The sequence below is a fragment of the Marmota flaviventris genome, chromosome 8, assembly GCF_047511675.1.
Source record: "Marmota flaviventris isolate mMarFla1 chromosome 8, mMarFla1.hap1, whole genome shotgun sequence".
NCBI lineage: Eukaryota > Metazoa > Chordata > Mammalia > Rodentia > Sciuridae > Marmota > Marmota flaviventris.
In genome coordinates this window covers 7,152,775-7,169,723 of record NC_092505.1, presented here as the reverse complement: position 1 = coordinate 7,169,723, position 16,949 = coordinate 7,152,775, and the positions used below count along the sequence as shown (strand labels likewise).

Below are 16,949 nucleotides of genomic sequence, written 5' to 3'. Positions count from 1 at the left end.
GCAGGACCTTTGACCATGCCCTCTAACCTGGTGTCAGTGTGGGCTTGTTCCCCGGGATGTGTTTTTTAGACCTGGGAGACAAAAATCTGCTGTTAAGAATGTTCCAAGATTTCCTAGAGACAGCTTCAATCGACTTCCCGGGAGGTAGGGCCATAATCCATACCCGCTCACACATGGCAGCTATTAGGAGCTAGTGGAGAAGACAAAAAGCATTTGGTCTTGGAGAATTTTTTATTCTGAAAGAGCCTGTTTCCCATCCACGAATTTGTGACTATATAAATGGTGGATATAAATAGTCTGAGGAAAGAAAGCCACCCTTCCTAGACACAGTGCCACTCCGAGAAGGTAACGGCTAGGCAGCATGTCCCTCCAGCCCAGAGCCCACCTTCCCTTCCCAGACCCAAAATCACAACAGAGAGAAAGCCAAACCACCCCAGAACTCAGGAAAAGTGGAAAACAACCAAGTATGTTTCTCTGTCGCCCCAATTTGCGCTCTCGATTTTTACCCTGGAGTAAGGACTCCGCAGGAGGCTAGAGACATGCCAGTGGAAACTAGATCCCAGCAAAGAGGTCACACAGGAGCTGGAAAGCCTTCTCACAAAAGCAGACTTCTGAGAACGAACTAAGGGGAACACGCCACCTACGATTTCTTCTGCATTTTGACACCAAGAGGCATCAGGCCTTTTGCCCCGGGCACTACGTGTGACAACAGGAAGCCCGTCAAAAGGAACAGAAAATGTCCAGTTTCAGTGAAGAGCGAAGGAAGAAAGGAGAGAGGTACATGAAAGACGCATAAAAACACTCCTGGCTATAAAAGCTCTAGAATGTTTGCCTTAATCCTCCAGCTGCCTCAGCTGCGGTACAGTAAAACAGCCGGCCACCCCCGCCACCCCCGGCCACCCCCGGCCACCCCGCAGCCGCGGCTGCAGGGATTCAGGCTGCACCGATTCAGGCTGCACCTGGGATTCTGGCTTCTCTCTCCTATTTGCGTCTCCAAAAAAGGAGCATTTCAGCTGCACGGCAGAGCAGTGCTGGCCGCCTCTGTGCCGGCCAGGTTCAGAACGAGGGCTAAAGGCAGCAGAGGCCAGGATTCCAGGCCAAATGCTACAAGTCAAAGTTGCAGGCAAAGTTTTTGGTTCTTCGTTTGAAAGGGGAATTCTAATTAATTCATTAGAAAACTATACCACGCTCTTCTGTGTTGAAACCCAGTCTCTGGGCTGAGGGTGAAGCTCAGTGGCAGAGCTTTTGCCTGACACGGGCAAGGACCTGGGCTCGATCCCCAGCACTGCCAGATATTAAACAAATAAACAAAACCCCCGTCTCCTAAGGCTGAGGAGCTCTGCTCGGCCTTGCCCACCGGTCAGGGCTACTGATACTGAGCCCGGGTGCCTGTGTAGCTCCAGAGCGTGCTGCGAAGATCAGAAATATGCTCTCACAGAAGCCCCCACGGCAAGGGGCTTACACTCGGTAGGGACTCAAATGTTTGCTAAATAAAGTGGTCTGTTAGACGGGGAGGGGTGAGAACTGCGTGGTGTGACTTAGTCTGAGCTTCTTCACAAAGACACCATTAGCAAAGTCATTGCCACTTCACTACAGATGTGTAGATCAAAACACCATGTTGGACACCTAAGCCCGGACAATAAAAAATATTTTTTTTTTAAAAAGGAACTCTTTGGGTAGAAGGGGCTATAGTAGGAGTTTTTCAAGTTTTTTTTATATTGATAAATATCAAAATATTCTTGCCAACAATACCTGTTTTTTAAAGGGAGGAAGTTTCAGAGTAAATAACTTGGGGTTGAATTAAAATGAAACTCATTTTTGTTCCTAAGCATGTGTTATCCCTTCCACAATCCCACACCACCAAAACAACACACATACACACCACGGTGATTTTGCCCAGTTACTTCAATAACAAACTCAGTTGTCACTTCTTGTTATGGTTACATCTTGATCCCAAGGGTGAAGTAACAGGACACCCCTTCACAGGACCCCTGCCGGCTTCCATTTCTCAGGTCACCTATGTTCCTAGCCACAATGAATGCCCCAAAGGAATTCCAAGAGTTTTCATTTTAGGGGGAAAAAAATCTGTGCTCCCCAGTTGCTGAGGAGGAAGCTCAGGGAGCTCTGCGAACGGCCAGAGCCAGAGCCACAGCCGCCCACCTTCTCCCCACCCTCTGCTGCATCCTCCAGCCTCAATGGGAGAGGGAAAGGGACTGGCAGGTGACGCTGCAGGAGTGGAGGTGGGGGTCTGGCTCTGTCCCCATGCAAGGATTCAGGATCCCACAGGTCCCTGTCACTTGGCCTTGCCACAGGAACCCCTCTGGCTGGGTAGCACGACCTCTTCCCCTTTGTCCTGACTCTGGCAGAGATTAACTGGAAATGGAACCAGAGACCAGAAACAAGACAGCTAGATTCTAAAATGGGGAAGAATTGTATTATCTATAAAATCAAATTTTATACAAAATAAATCTATTAAAATCATCCTATGACACATCAAAGAATTGTGGGTTTTTTCCTACAAAATCAGTGTTTCCCATAAACACGACCACGCTTCCTCACAGCAAAGTCCCCACCCGCATGGAGGCCGCCATGCAAGATCACTTCACAACACCCCCATCGACAGGTCGGCTCAGTCTCTCAGTCCACCCACACCTGCAAAAAGGAAGCCGCGGGCAGCATGTCATGTCCAGAGAGCCCTCCCAAGAAACGGGACAGCCAAGCAGGGCTAGCACTGAAACTGGGAGCTAACACGAGAAGCACCTTCCCCGAGGCACCGCACGCCAACTCGAGAGCTCCTGATCGGTCACACCACTTACCAGAGTCGAGTGATTTACTAGCAAAGCTGAGCCTTTTAAATAACTAAACAGATGCCAAATATCCACTAAGTATCAATATCTACGCAAGACACTTGACCTTTTAACATTCAAGTTTTATCCATACATGGGGCAACTCCCAAGTTCAATGACATACACTAATTTGTTTTTTAGTTTTTAATAACTGGTTTGCTCATTATAAAAAGTAACATCCATCCATTGTACTAATTTGGAAAACAGAAAGTTTTAAAAGACTATTAAAATCACTCACAAGCCCACCATCAGACTTTACTCCACACATATATACATGGACACACACGTAGACAGGGAAATACAGAGACAGACAGACAGACGTGAGTGTACTACACTTCCTTCCAGTCTTGATTCTGTGGACAGAGGTGTGGGCTTCATGGTTTAACGTACTAGAACTCTGCTGAAGCCCAGATTTTGACCCTGCCCCTGGGAGGCTGAATTACAAGAGGGGTTCTGGTCAGAGGGAAGCCCAGCTGCCCCCCAGAGGCGCACCACGGCACAGCCTTGCCTGTGCTTCTTGTGCAGGGGACGCTCATGAAGACACACGTGGCGGGATGTTCCAGTAGGAGTCTCACACTTGCTGTGGAGTCTGGGTGGCGTGGAGCCTCAGAACACACCCCTATCACGTGGGTCGATGTCCGCCAGGTGGGCTTCTCCTGTGTGGAACTCCCCCATTCTTCTCCATTGAATCACAGTAACATAGAAGCACACAGGGGCTTCATAGATCTTCTGTGCCACTCGCTGTCAAGAGCAGGGTGAGGGCACCAAACTGTATCAACTCGCTGGGGATCAGTAAAACTATTCAAGTAACTCCTGCATGCATTTTGTTTTCATATTCTTTATAATAATAGGACCTAGTATACGGTAAATGCTAACTCAAAGTCATTATGAGCTATGACACTAAGATAATTTCTACAGGCCTAAAAGAACGTGCCACCAAAATAATGCAAAACTTCTAAATTATACTAGGTGACATTGATAAAGAGAGAAAAAAAAAATTTCTCAAGAACTACTTTGTGGTTCTAGGGGCCCATATGCAGGCAGCCTAGCTCAGCAGCGACACCCTGTGGTGGGAGCTTGGCTTACAGCAGCAGAGTATTTTCCAGGAAGTAGGAAACAAAACCCTGAGACATCGAAATTCTAGGACAGGTGATTCCAGCAGTTGGCAGTGCCAACATCCCTTTATGTAACGTAATCCCACAGGCGTCAATGTGATCTATTAAGGCCACAGGAAAGAAAGCTAAAGGACAACCCACTTGTATTCCCAACTCTTGGGTCTGTGTCTGTAAATATGAATCCAGCAGCACGAGACTAGGTACTCAGGTGTCTCTGTCTCAGCCTCAGTGACATCAGGACAACCACAGCAAGAGCAACCATCTGGTCACCTCCAGAAAGGCCATCTCAGTTTATCTATTTTCAAATTCATTGGAAAATAATATTAAACTTCTGACAATGTCCTTCTTAGTAGATTCAAGGTCTTTTAAGAGAAGTTGATAAATACTAAGGAATGGATATAGTCTCGGGGCTTAGTTCAAGGGAAGAGCACTTGCCTGGCATGCAATCCTAGTACAGCAAAAATAAAAATATGTTCAAGTGTGTGCATACATGCGTATACACACACACACACACACACACTGTTCCTTCACGGAGTGCAGCCAGAAATGAGCAAATAGGAGAAAAAAGCAGTCCACAGCAGAGACACCCAAGAAGACCAAAGCAGGACCCAACATTTCTGAGGCTGGTATGTAAGGTGGGGCTGGTAGGGAGCATTTGTGTGTCCACAGAGCAACGCTTGCTTTAACCAGCCTCGCCTGGTTTATGAAGGGCGAATCAATATTCCCCCAATTGATCAATAATAGGGGAAAATTTTTTCCCACACCTGCTGCCCCAGGCAGTTTAAATAACTGGAAAGACAAAAATATGTTTTAAGGTAAGTAGACGCATAACACAAAGTTTCAGCTTGGGTATTTCCGTTATGCCCACCTAAAGAATACACCAGAATGGGCTGAGGTTGTGACTCAAAGATAGAGTGCTCGCCTAGCATGCGTGGGGCACTGGGTTTAATCCTCAGTACCACATAAAAATAAAATAAAGGTATTGTGTCCACCTACAACTTAAATATATATATATATATATATATATATACCAGAAAAGACCAGTGTTCCAAAAGTCTGCTCACAGGCCACTCTTTCCTCTCTGTTCTCAGTCCGAGAGTCCCAAGGTCCCAGTCCCGAGTCCACCATGGTCAGAGCTCCCAGGAAAAGTGAGGGAGCACTACCAAGGCCAGCCTGGTCCACGTGGGGGGGAGCCTCGGAGCAGACAGGCACTCCCTCCCCGTCCAGTCCAGCTCAGGAAAGGAGGGAGAAGCTTCAGGACCGTGACGTCACACTCCCCCAGGACCCACAGTCCTCACCCACAGGGCCCGGCCCCTCCTCCAAGGGGCTTGTCTACAGGACCCGAAATGCCGCAGATGGCTTTATTGTGGTGTTTCTGTACAACAGAGTGGTGCTTTTCCTTCTAGTATCTGAATGCATGAAACAGATGAAAGACGGGGAATTCTGAGTTCCTGAGATGAAGGTACAAACAAAAGCCACACCATAACTCCCAGAGCATACATCAGGAGCAGGGCAAGCTGTCAAGAGCTGGGTGAGGAAAACACAGCAAGAGCATGTTTCTTAAACAAGAAACAATCCATTGCTGCATTTTAAAAAATATTATTTTAGTTGTCAATGGACCCTTATTTATTTATATGCAGTGCTGAGAACTGAACCCAGGGCCTCACATATGCCAGACAAGCTCTCCTTCACTGAGCCACAACTCCAGCCCTCGTTGCTGTACTATTAATTTTTAAAATTAAACTCATTACCTTTGGTTTTTCTAGACTAGGTGCCAGGCACTGGTCAAGCACATTCTAAACTTTAACTCATTCAACCTCCCAACAACCTATAATACTCATTATTACATTGTTATTTAAATAATAATTCTTTATATCATACATAATGCATATTATATATAATCATATAGTACATGATTGTATTTTATTAAAATAAATTGTTGTTATGATATTATATTATTATAATAAGCTGTTATTTAATAATAATTCACATAGAACTTCCACAGATATTATTTCACTCTGTCCTCAGAACAGAATCCTGCAAGGCAGCTCTCGGGTTAGACATCTGTCTTCTCCAAGGAGCAGATGGCATCCCTCTGTAAATTCAGCTTGCCAAGGACCCGAGCGGTCAGGAAGACAGTGCCCTCTCTAGCCCCTCTGTTGGGGCGAAGGGTATGTTTTGTTCTTCTCAAGGGAGGGCAGGAGAACCCGGTGTGTACATCACTTGGGCAGCAGGGTATTTTCTGAAACTACATGTTACATCACTAAACTCAGATCCGCCTGTTAAGGGGAGACAATGGAGAGACACCCCCAAGATAATCAGATTGTCAGTAGGAATAAGAAACTGACAGGCAGGGCCATGTGAGGGGATTAGCAGGAACACACACCTGTAGAATTTGGCGGCCTGCCCGAAACCCGGCTTCAACAACAGGCAGCAAATGCAGACCCGAGGCCAGAGAATCCCCAAACACATCCCCAGCTCAGGGCATTTTCCTTCTAGACACAAGTGACAGGGATGGAGATCCAGAGCACTTCTGCCACAAGATGGCAGACGTCTGCAAAACACAGGGAAGCTGGGACTTTCTCATCCAAAGATACGCTGAGGAAGGCCCAGAACAAAATAACTCGTTTTGATCCCTAACAATTATGGAGCCATCCCTCGGGATCCATGGGGGACTGGGTCCAGCATTGCCTTCCAATGCACACTGAGGTCCACAGGTGCCCAGGTCCCTCATAGCAAAGGGCAGAGTATTTGCATTTAACCTACACATATCCTCTGAATCCCCTAAATTATCTCCAGATGACCTGTCACACCTCCCACAACGTGAGTGCTGTGTGAGTAGTATCACACTGTGTTGTCTAGGGAGTGAGGACAGGAGAGAAGTCTGCACGTGCTCAGTAGAGACAATTAATTTCTCCACTATCTTTTGCAGTTGGTTGGCTACACCCTCAGATGCAGAGCCCACAGATGTGGAGGGGCACTGTTCACTCTCGACACACACAACAGGGATCCTCCCCCTAAAACGGGTCATAACCTGCAGACCTGACACCTCCTGAATTCCAGTCTTCTCCACCTCCCTTACCTACGCACACCAAAACAAGTCAGAGACACCCGCACATCAGTAAGAGGGTTCCTAAACTCAAAGTCAAAGCAGAAATGGAAAATCACAATAAAAATCAACATCAAAGCCAATGGAAACAGCCACAGAGCGGGGTATGAGGTACTCACCTCCGAAGCCAATAGCAGGTACAGGGGCGTTAAGGCAGGAGCTTCTCGCAGGTCACAGCTGACACCCAGGGCCGAGAGGATCTCCTGGAGGACTTCGTATCTTCTCATGTTGCTGGATTTCAGCAGGTCGAAGTCTTCTTGGGTCTGCACCATGAAGGAGCTGGGAGGTAGTTCTAAGTGCACCTGGACAAAAAGACAACACTTGTTAAATCAAGCCACTTACAGTCTCAGAGAGCTTCTTCAACGGGTTTTCTAAAAGTGAGTGTGAATCCCTCTCCTCACCAACAGCAATATAAACTCAGGACCTGAATATCTGAAAAGTAATGGCAATAAAAACGTTGTTGTTGTTGGTGGTGGTGGTGGTGGTGGTGTTACTGGGGACTGAACCCGGGGTGCTCCACCACTGAGCTACTTCCCCAAGCATCTTCAATTTTTATTTTGGTGGCCATTCTGGGGGTTAACATCCTGAGTTGCCCAGGCTGGCCATGAACTTGTGATCCTCCTGCCTCAGCCTCCTAAGTTGCTGAGATCACAGGTGTGTGCTACCACACTGGGCCCTGGAGGGCCTCTTGCACTTGTTGCTGCCAGGCTGAGAAGTTGGGTAGAGTCAACCCTGAGGGGTTATCAAACTCTTTACAGGTTGATTTTTATCACCAGCTGTGTGACCTTGGGCAAGTCACTTTAAGTTGGTTGTAAGCCTAAGTCACCTGCAGTATGCTTGTGCTGAGCGCCTAAATGAGGTGCTACTGAGCTCACGCAGAGAGGCAGAGGGCCAAGCTGAGCACTTCCACCCTGTCCGTCAGTCCAACTGGGAAGCAACCCCTGGAGGACAGCATGGGGAGCATCTGTAGGAACTGAAACACAGGGCGCCTCCTGGCCCCCCACACGGGCCTCCTCGACCTGGTGCAATTCTAAGACTCAGAGCCTCATGTGCTTACCCAGACCTGCTGTTCAGTGAAAATCAAATCCACCAACCTCTGTCTTGCACACTGGAACTTCCAGCTCCCCTGAGATCAGATTTTAGTTGTGTTTTAAAACCTAGAGCTGCCAGGATACCAGCAAAGTGACCAGAACTAGTTTGCTTTACTTGGTTTTTGTCCACTGTATGGAGACCTTCTGACCTGAAGATTAGGAAAATAAACAGCAAGGTGCCAGCCTTCGGGTACCTGCACAACTCTCGATTCCCACCTGAGCTCTGACCAAGCCAAATACTCTGTCCCAATATATTGTCTACAATGGTCCAGATGCTAACATCGAGGCCACATCTGAAAAGGTTTGCGGAACACTGTCCAACATGGTCCCCACACTCCAGTTAGGCATCAGTGGCTGGGGCTTCCCCCACAGACTGAGCACGCCTGTCAGTGGGCAGCAGGTCCCGCCTGTCCTCCAGACAGCCCTGGGCAGGGAGGAGGCAGAAAGTGGAGCATGGGTGGGATCTGTGTACTCCTGTCTCCTTGCCCCAAGATGGGCCTCTGCTCTCAAGTGGACACAGCCAGGCTGGTGGACAAGCCGCACCACAGTGGACGACACACTTCCTTCAAGTGAGCAGGTGGCCATCCTGGGGGTTAACATGCCCAGAGTTAAAATGAAGGAGAAATAAAACAAGCACAGTTCTGTTCCCGCCAGAGCTCAGGGAGAGGGGGAGGCACTGAGTGAACACACATGAATTCACTGGATGGGGTGAATACACAGAATATTCTAGAAGCTGGGGCAGTGAAACGTGCTGAACTCATCCTCACACGAGAAGGACACCGAGGGGGAATCCATCCACTGAGCCACCATTAGGCCTCTGAGTTCCAGGAGACAAGCCACTGAATGGGGAAAACACTTCTACTTACTATCTTAAGATTTTAGGTGCTGGGCCTGTGTGGCACATGCCTGTAATCTCAGCAACTCTGGAGGCTGAGGAAGGAGGATCACAAGTTCGAGGCCAGCCTCAACAACTTAGCAAGGCCCTAAGCAATGTGCTGATAGGGGCCATGGTTGGGAACTCTGCTATAAAAGCAGAACCAATCCTGTCCTGAGTTAAAGACCCTGTCTCAAAAAATAAAAAGGGCTGAAGTTGTAGCTCAGTGGTAAGCACTCCTGGGTTCAATCCCTGGTACCAAAAATAAAATTTAAAAAGAAACAAAAAAATGCTAGATGCTGGACTGGGGTGTAGGTCAGTGGTAGGACACCTCCTGGCATGCACCAGGTCCTGGGTTCAATCCTTTGCACCTCAAGAAAAGGTTTAGGTGCCATGAGAAAAGAGGCTGCATCTGGCTCTGTGCTGTTAATAAGGGACAGAACAGCACCATGGGTATGTGTGTCAGGTGTGTAACTGGTTCTCCACGGTGTCAAACCTAAGTCTCACCCTCTGCTTATAAAATTACTACCACAGAGACAGGCCCATCTCCATAACTCAGCTTCTAAACATCAGGCTTTTCAATTGGACTGAAAGTTAGAACATCTCCAGCTACAAATGGGGTTAAAGGCCTCTAGTAGGCAGAGCCAAGGGATCCTGCCAACCATCCTAACATGCACAGGGACCATCCCTCCCCACAAAGAGTTATTAGGCCCCAAATGTTGATGAAGCCATGGCTGGGAACTCTACTATAAAAGCAGAACCAATCCTGCCCTGAGTTAAAGCTCAATAAGAAAACAAAAAAATCTTAGCTGGGCGCAGTGGCCCATGCCTGTAACCCCAGCAGCTCGGTGCTGAGGCAGGAGGATCACAAGTTCAAAGTCAGCCTCAGCAATTTAGCGAGGCCCTAAGCAACTGAGCAAGACCCTGTTTCTAAATAAAATATTTTTTTAAAAAGGGCTGGGGATGTGGCTCAGTGGTTAAGAATCCCTGGGTTCAATCCTTGGTACCAAAACAAAACAAAACCTTTTTAGATCCATTTTTGAGCTTTATCTGAACAACTTCATGCCAAACTCTTGATACGTTTGATAATCAAACAACAGCCTTAATCCACGGCCTTAGATTTTCCCTGCAAACTTGGTCAGCACCCCGAGCATCCAAATGTGTCCTTTTTTCCTGCATCACTGAAAGCAAACGGGCATCTAACAGGCAGCCTGCCCGCTGTGTGTTGCCTGCAGTACTTCTCCTCCTCATGCTGGGCTGCATCATCACCAGATTAATCACAGAGATGAAGACGATGAAACTGAACAGAGAAAGGAAACTGACCAGACTATAATATTTACTGGTTGATCCTGCTGAGGGGTCATAGCGACACAGCCTGAGGAAGAAACATGGACCGTGTCACACAGAAGACTGGAAGTCATCTAAAATCAAAAATGGCATCCTAATCCTCGGAATCTGATGTGTGGAGCGGCATCATGTTGCCTTTTGTCCTCGGGCAACGCACTGCAGTATCAAGTTTTACGACAGCGATGGGGTCAATTTAAATGGTGCAGCCAACAAATTGTCTGTGTAACTAGGAGAAGTGGATCGCAACAGTGCCGAATCGATTTCCTACTACAAGTCTGCATGCAGAGGCGGTAAAATTCGCTCTTCAGAACTGAAATATGGCTCTCGGAAGTCGGGTGTTTAGGTGGATTTTTTGAGAATGCACAGTTACTATAGTGACCATATTTGCAGAGAAGAAGATAAGAGGTACATTTATTAGAACTCCAAAAACCAACCCAGGTGGCTTGCAGCCCTACAGGAAACCTACTTGGATTACACACATTCGTCCGGACCAATGTTCGGATTTCTTAATCTTAAGCATCTCTGTCCGAGTTCTCATCAGAAAAGATGGGCGGGCTCTAGGATAGCACAGAAACCAACCTGACCCACCGGAAGGGCACCGGCTCAGAAAACTCAGGGGATTGGAGCTTCCAGAGGGACAGGAAAGAGACAAGGCCTACAAAAGGAAAACGAAACAGAGGAAGTAAACGATTCTCAAACCCAATAAATAAAACCAAATCCAGGACGGCCACCGTTGGGAGCCTTCTGGGCAAAACACCTTCATCTCCTCAGCTCTTTAGATCCTGGTGCCTTGAGGAGGGAGCATTCCTCTAAAAACTTGTGCACTCAGTGTTCAGGATTTGTAGTAGATGATGAATGATGCTGATCTCGTCTGTGACTTTGCCCCCAACAACAAAAAGCCAAAGGGGAAACCGCAGAAGAGTCCAAGGACTTCCTAAGCTTGGGAAGGAAATCTGCATTTCTCTTGTCCTTTTTCCGTTTTCTCCTTACCTCTATATGAGTATGCCATTATAAATCTACGCAACTTCCACCTTATTTTTTTTTTTTGGTACTGGGGATTGAACCCAGTGGCACTTAACCACTGAGCGACATCCCCAGCCCTTTTTATATTTTATTTTGAGACAGGGTCTCAGGGAGTTGCTTAGGGCCTCACTAAGTTGCTGAGGCTGACTTTGAACTTGTGATCCTCCTGCCTCAGCTTCCTAAGCCTCTGGACATGCGCCACCAGGCCAGGCTCCACATCCTCTTACTTGGAAGTTTTCCTCAACGCTTAGTTTTAAGAGTGACAGAAAGGAACTGTGGATTGGAGGATGTTTCTAACCCTAACTCCCTCCACGACTGACTGCAATATTTTAACAAGATGTCACTGATGTCTAGAATCACCACCCCTGAGTCTTCCAACTTCCCACATCAAATAAAGGCTCCTGATATTACCCAGCGTGTACTTGAAGGCAATGTGTTTTAGACTAACGTGTTTTAGAAAGACTGCAACCAGTAAAGATGGGAACAAGAAAGAACTTCCGGGCTAACGCTTGCTTAGCCAGCAGCCCTCCTGCCTCCTGCCTCCTTCACGACACGTGGCTCGTCGGGGTTTTCACTAAAGCCCTGGACCAAACTAAACTTCCCCTCACCATCAGAACAACTCTCAGCTGGAGTCAAAAGTGCCCAGTAGGCCAGGCAGGCTCAGCGGAGGAGCACTTGCCTAGCTCACGTGAGGCCCTGGCCTCTGTCCCCAGCACCACGGCACACGGCATTGAGACCTATATACATACAGCCTTCAAGAGCATTCTCCTCCCCAAAGACACCCAACAGCATCACACCAACTCAGTACCTGGCAAAGAATGGCTTCCCCTCCGCAGGTTCCAAAAGGCACTTGCATGATCATCCTGTCCTTGTCCTCATTGTCCAGGTGGCCCTGGAGCTTTCCAGGGCTGAGCTGCTTCCCGGGGCCCTCCTCATAAACACAGCCACTGCTCAGAACGCTGAGCTTCACCTCGCTCTGGTCAGCCTTGGAGAAAACCAGGCTCTGGACTGTCTTCTGCAGCACACCCTTGCTTGTCACCTGCAAGCCATCAAACGTGAAGGATGAAGACAGGCCCAGTACCTTCCCTCCCTGAGAAAGATAGGCTAGGAACTTCTGGTACAGGTCTTCAGGGATGGGCTCCCTGGTGGCAATGACCAACAACAGACAGTTGTCTGGCCATGGGTCCCTGAGCACACTTTCCTCCTGCAGGTGGTACAGAACATAGCTGTCGGCGTCCACACAGTCAGCCAGGATGGCCCGCACCTGCTGAAGCCGCCCGAGGGCCTCCTGGGAGTCGGGGCCTACGTACAGAAGGATGTTGGGTGCCTTTCCCGTGATGTTGACTCTCCTCCCTTCTTCTTTAGGGCAGATCTCATCGGCAACACCCTCCAAACTGCTGCCATGATCATAGGGAAGGTCTGGAATGTTCTCTGCAGATGCAAACTTGACCGACTCAATGGTGCTATTCTCAAGTTCTAAGCATTCGTGGCAACTAGACAGGTGGAGGTGAAAATGCTCCAGAGGGCCCGCTCCCTGCTCACTGTCCCCAGGAGGCTCACTCCCAGAGGCACTGCCCCTCCTCGGCTTGGAAGAACCTTCTGGAAGAGAAGAACCTTCTGGAAGAGCCTTTGGGTCATCCTTGCCAGGGTGCTCCATAAAGTCCCGTGCAGGCTTGGTCTCCAGGGAGGGTTCAGGGTTTGGCTGTAGGACTTGGGCTTGCTTGTGTACAGCCTGATCCTTGAGTTCCTTCAGAGCAGAGTCTTGCAAGTGCACGGCTGGCATACAGGAAAAATCACAGAGGGCTCATCAGCACTTATTTGTCATGCAGCTGGCAAAAGAACCTCACCAGCTCTCCACATTCTGCCACCTATATTCCGGCAGAGCCACCCGCAAGCTCCCACTCACATCCCCACCTCAACTCTGGGCATCCCTGGGAGCCACACAATCGCTGCCACCAGCTGGAAGGGTGCTCCTGAAGACCCCCAGTGAAATTCCTGACTTCCACATCCTTCCTACTCAAATCAGAACCCAGATCATCTTCTTGACTGGTGAAGAAGGTGAGATTAAGAGAGGAGATTTTGCCTATTAGAGATTCAACTAGGCTAGGCTGTTATTCTCCTACATGACACTGAAACTGAGGAATAAAAAGGACACATTCACGGACCCTACCCAAGCACGCCCCAGGAGGAGTCATGCACAGGACACTTCAGAGGATCTGGGAAAAGGTCTATCCAGTGCAACATAAGCTTACAATAACTAATCCAAAAAACAGGTATTTACTGCTTTCTGCACATGGGACACGATATTAGGCACGTGTGCATGGTAAATCAGATTTCCAGAGCCAATAAGTGGCACTTACTTGCCCCTGAAACAAATGAAAGCGTCACAGACAGCAAGCCCACACACAAGCCTAAGGAAAGCAGGTCATGTGCTTCCTGAAAAAAGACCTGTCCAAAACTGTGAAATGCATATTTAAGTAAAAAGCCATTAGATTTAGAACTTCATGGTACAACTGGCTATTAATCTCTTTCAGTCAGAACTATAGGCGAGAACCATTATATTGTGTTATGTTATGTAAAATAAACACTATAAGTCATCCAATATGGATGCTATGTCACAGATATTACAATTATGAAAAACCCTGGTTTTTAATTAAACACTAAAGATACATCCCCTGACCCCAAAAAACCTCAACACCTGTGTGAATCATATACTTTCCTCGTTAAATCAAATCAGTTTTCTGAATCAAACTAAAACCAAGCACTGCCCTAAGTTACACCAACAGCAGCACTCCAGAGTCCATATGCTGACAACCTAGGACGTTCCGCCACAGGACGGAAACATTTCCTAAAGTTACGTACAGACGATCTTTTGGGGCACCAGTCCATTATCCATCTGGAGTCTGTCTTCCATGAATGCCACTCCCAACTTGCTGAAGTTGTCCACGCTTGCTTCAGCAATTAGCTGGTAGGGATCCCCAGGTCTGCAGGCTAACGGCAAGCAGCAGTCAGACCACTTCACAATCTGGGAGGAAGCAGGTGAGAGGGGAGGATGGAAAAGAGAAGTTGAGCTTTTTCATTTCTAAAATGGCCAGACACCACATTCTTCCCTTTAGGCTCCTCACCACTAAATTACAGTCAGGTTTAGCAAATTACTGGACATTGCATTTTATTAACATCAACGTTTTGCAAATATTCTCATTTCTACCAGACAACAGAGCTTACAAAACATGAATATAGCTTTCTCCTTTAAAAGTAACTGAGGTCTCAGCTGCTTTCAGGAACTGAAGGGGAAGGACCATTCCCCAGAATATGAAAAAACTGTCCTTTAGTGACTGGGTATAGGTGATAACAGCCAGTCCACAGCACCCAGCGGTTTAACATGCAACCTGTCGACCGGCTCTTCTCCAAGTGTGGCCCAAGGCCAAGTGCAATAGACCTACCTGGGAACATGCCAAAACCTCCAGTTCCTGACCAAGGCTCCCTACCTACTACTTTAGACTCCGGAGTTGACGCTCAAGAATCAGGATTGTTCAAAAGGCTGCCCCATGATTCCTGCAGCATATACACATGGGAATGACCATCAGGCCCTCCACAGACAGTTCACATTCCCAACACAAGTGTTTCCAAAAGAATCTGGCACTGGGCCATGGAACACCTACAATCTCTCTGAGGGTTTCCAGTGAAGAGGGCGCCTGTTGGAGGGAGGGGCCGGCCCTGAGTCAAACCCCGCCCACCTGCCCCAAGACAAGCCTCAGCACTTCCCAGCTCCCTCCTTTGTAAAACAACCCCAATACCTACCATCTCATAGGCTTCTAGTGTTCCTGAGATTAACCAGCATACACAAGGCCTCCAAGCTTGGGGCTGAGGGAAGTGCTCAACCAATGAACGCTGCTTCTGTTAGTGATCACCTGGCTCCAAAGGCACTAGTGAGCATCCTAGTTTCCTTCTAAGATGCCATGAATGATCCCCTACTCTCCAAAATCGTCTTGTCAGGGATATACTGCCCCAAATTCATAACCAGAGACAGATCATTGTGAGTTTCATTTTTTAAGGTGGGTGGGCTATGATTTTAGAACTCCTAATGAAAACTAGGAAAAAATGCTGGATTAAATGAATAAAATATCACCTTAAAAGTACTGAAGGACTGTCCAGATAATGCCAGACCAAGCGCTAGGACAAATTCCAACCTCCAGAAATGAGAGGGACTCCCACAAGTCAATCCCCGTCTGCCCTGAGAGGACCTACTACCCAGGAAACTTGGGCTCCAAAAGTCGAGGCCCAGCTGGCTTGAGGAAAGATGCAGAGAGCAGCGGAACAGAACTGAGAGCACAGAAATAAAATCACCTACGTGTGAAAGCTGATTTTAGACAAGGGCACCAAGATGATTCAGTGGGAAAATAAGTCTTTTCAAGCTTCTGGTACAAACGCTGCTGGTACAACAGGGTATCCACTTGCAGAGGAATGAAGATGGGCCTACCTACACCAGGGATGGAAAACTATCAAACCAGATCAAAGACCTCAATTTAGGAGCTAAAACTACAAAATTCTCAGGAAAAAACAGGCGGGAATTGTCAGAACCTTTGACAGACAATGGTTTCTTCGATATGATCCCCAAAGTCCAAGCAACAAAATAAAACAATAAAATGAACTTCAATCATTTTTGTCCTTCAAAGGACATTATCAAAAAAGTGAAAAACATAGAAAAATAGGAAAAAATATTTGTGAGTCGCCTAAGAATTCCTACAACCCAACAATAAAGAGACAATCTAATTTTAAAATGGCAAAGGACTTGAACTGACATTTCTCCAAAGAAAGCACACAAATGCCAATAAGCACATGAAAAGATGCTCCAGTGTCATTAAGGAAAGGCAAACCAAAATCACAATGAGATACCACCTTCAAACCACCAGTGTGACTATAAGAAAAAACACATAAACCGTAACAAGTGCCGAGGATGAGGAGAAGCGGGAACTCTGACCCACTGCTAGTGGAAATGTCAAGTAGTGCAGCACTTGGGAAGGGTGTGAGTTCCTGAAAAGGTTAAATGCAGAGTGACTACAAGATCCAGCAATTCCACCCCCAAGTGTATATCTAAGAGATTAAAAAACATGCCCACACAAAAACACTTGTGCACAGATGTTCCCAGCTGCATTATCTCTAATAGCAAAAGCAGAAGCAATCCAAAGGTCCTTCCACAGGTGAAGAGATAAACCAAATGCACAAAGCATGCTATGGAGTATCAGGCAGCCATGGAAAGAATGAAGCCTCACACCTCTACAGCACAAAGGCACCTGGAGTATACCACTCCAAGAAGCCCGTAACTAGAGGTCACATAGGAGTCTGCTTACACAGAACATTTAAACAGGCAAATCTATAGTTAGAAAGCAGGTGAGTGGTTGCAGGGGCAGGGACTGACTGCTGATGGGCACACGAATTTTTTTTTGGGGGGGTTGTAATGAAAATGTTCTGGAATTAGATATTGGTGATGGTTGCACAACCTTGTGAGTATACCCAAAACTACTGAACTAAATGAACTGTATG

General features: G+C 47.4%; 1 protein-coding gene across 9 annotated transcripts in view; it reads right to left on the bottom strand.

The window, feature by feature from the left end:
• The window catches only part of Hlcs (holocarboxylase synthetase), a 196,124-nt gene that overhangs the window by 142,153 nt on the left and 37,022 nt on the right, over positions 1-16,949 (bottom strand). For all 9 annotated transcript variants that reach the window (XM_071615050.1, XM_027929202.2, XM_071615048.1 and 6 more), the window contains 3 exons: positions 14,268-14,430; positions 12,214-13,181; positions 7,190-7,372 (listed from right to left, as the gene is read on the bottom strand). In XM_071615050.1, coding sequence (XP_071471151.1) covers positions 7,190-7,372; positions 12,214-13,181; positions 14,268-14,319 — 1,203 coding nt within the window. In that variant the 5' untranslated portion in view covers positions 14,320-14,430. The remainder of the gene's footprint in view (positions 1-7,189; positions 7,373-12,213; positions 13,182-14,267; positions 14,431-16,949) is intronic.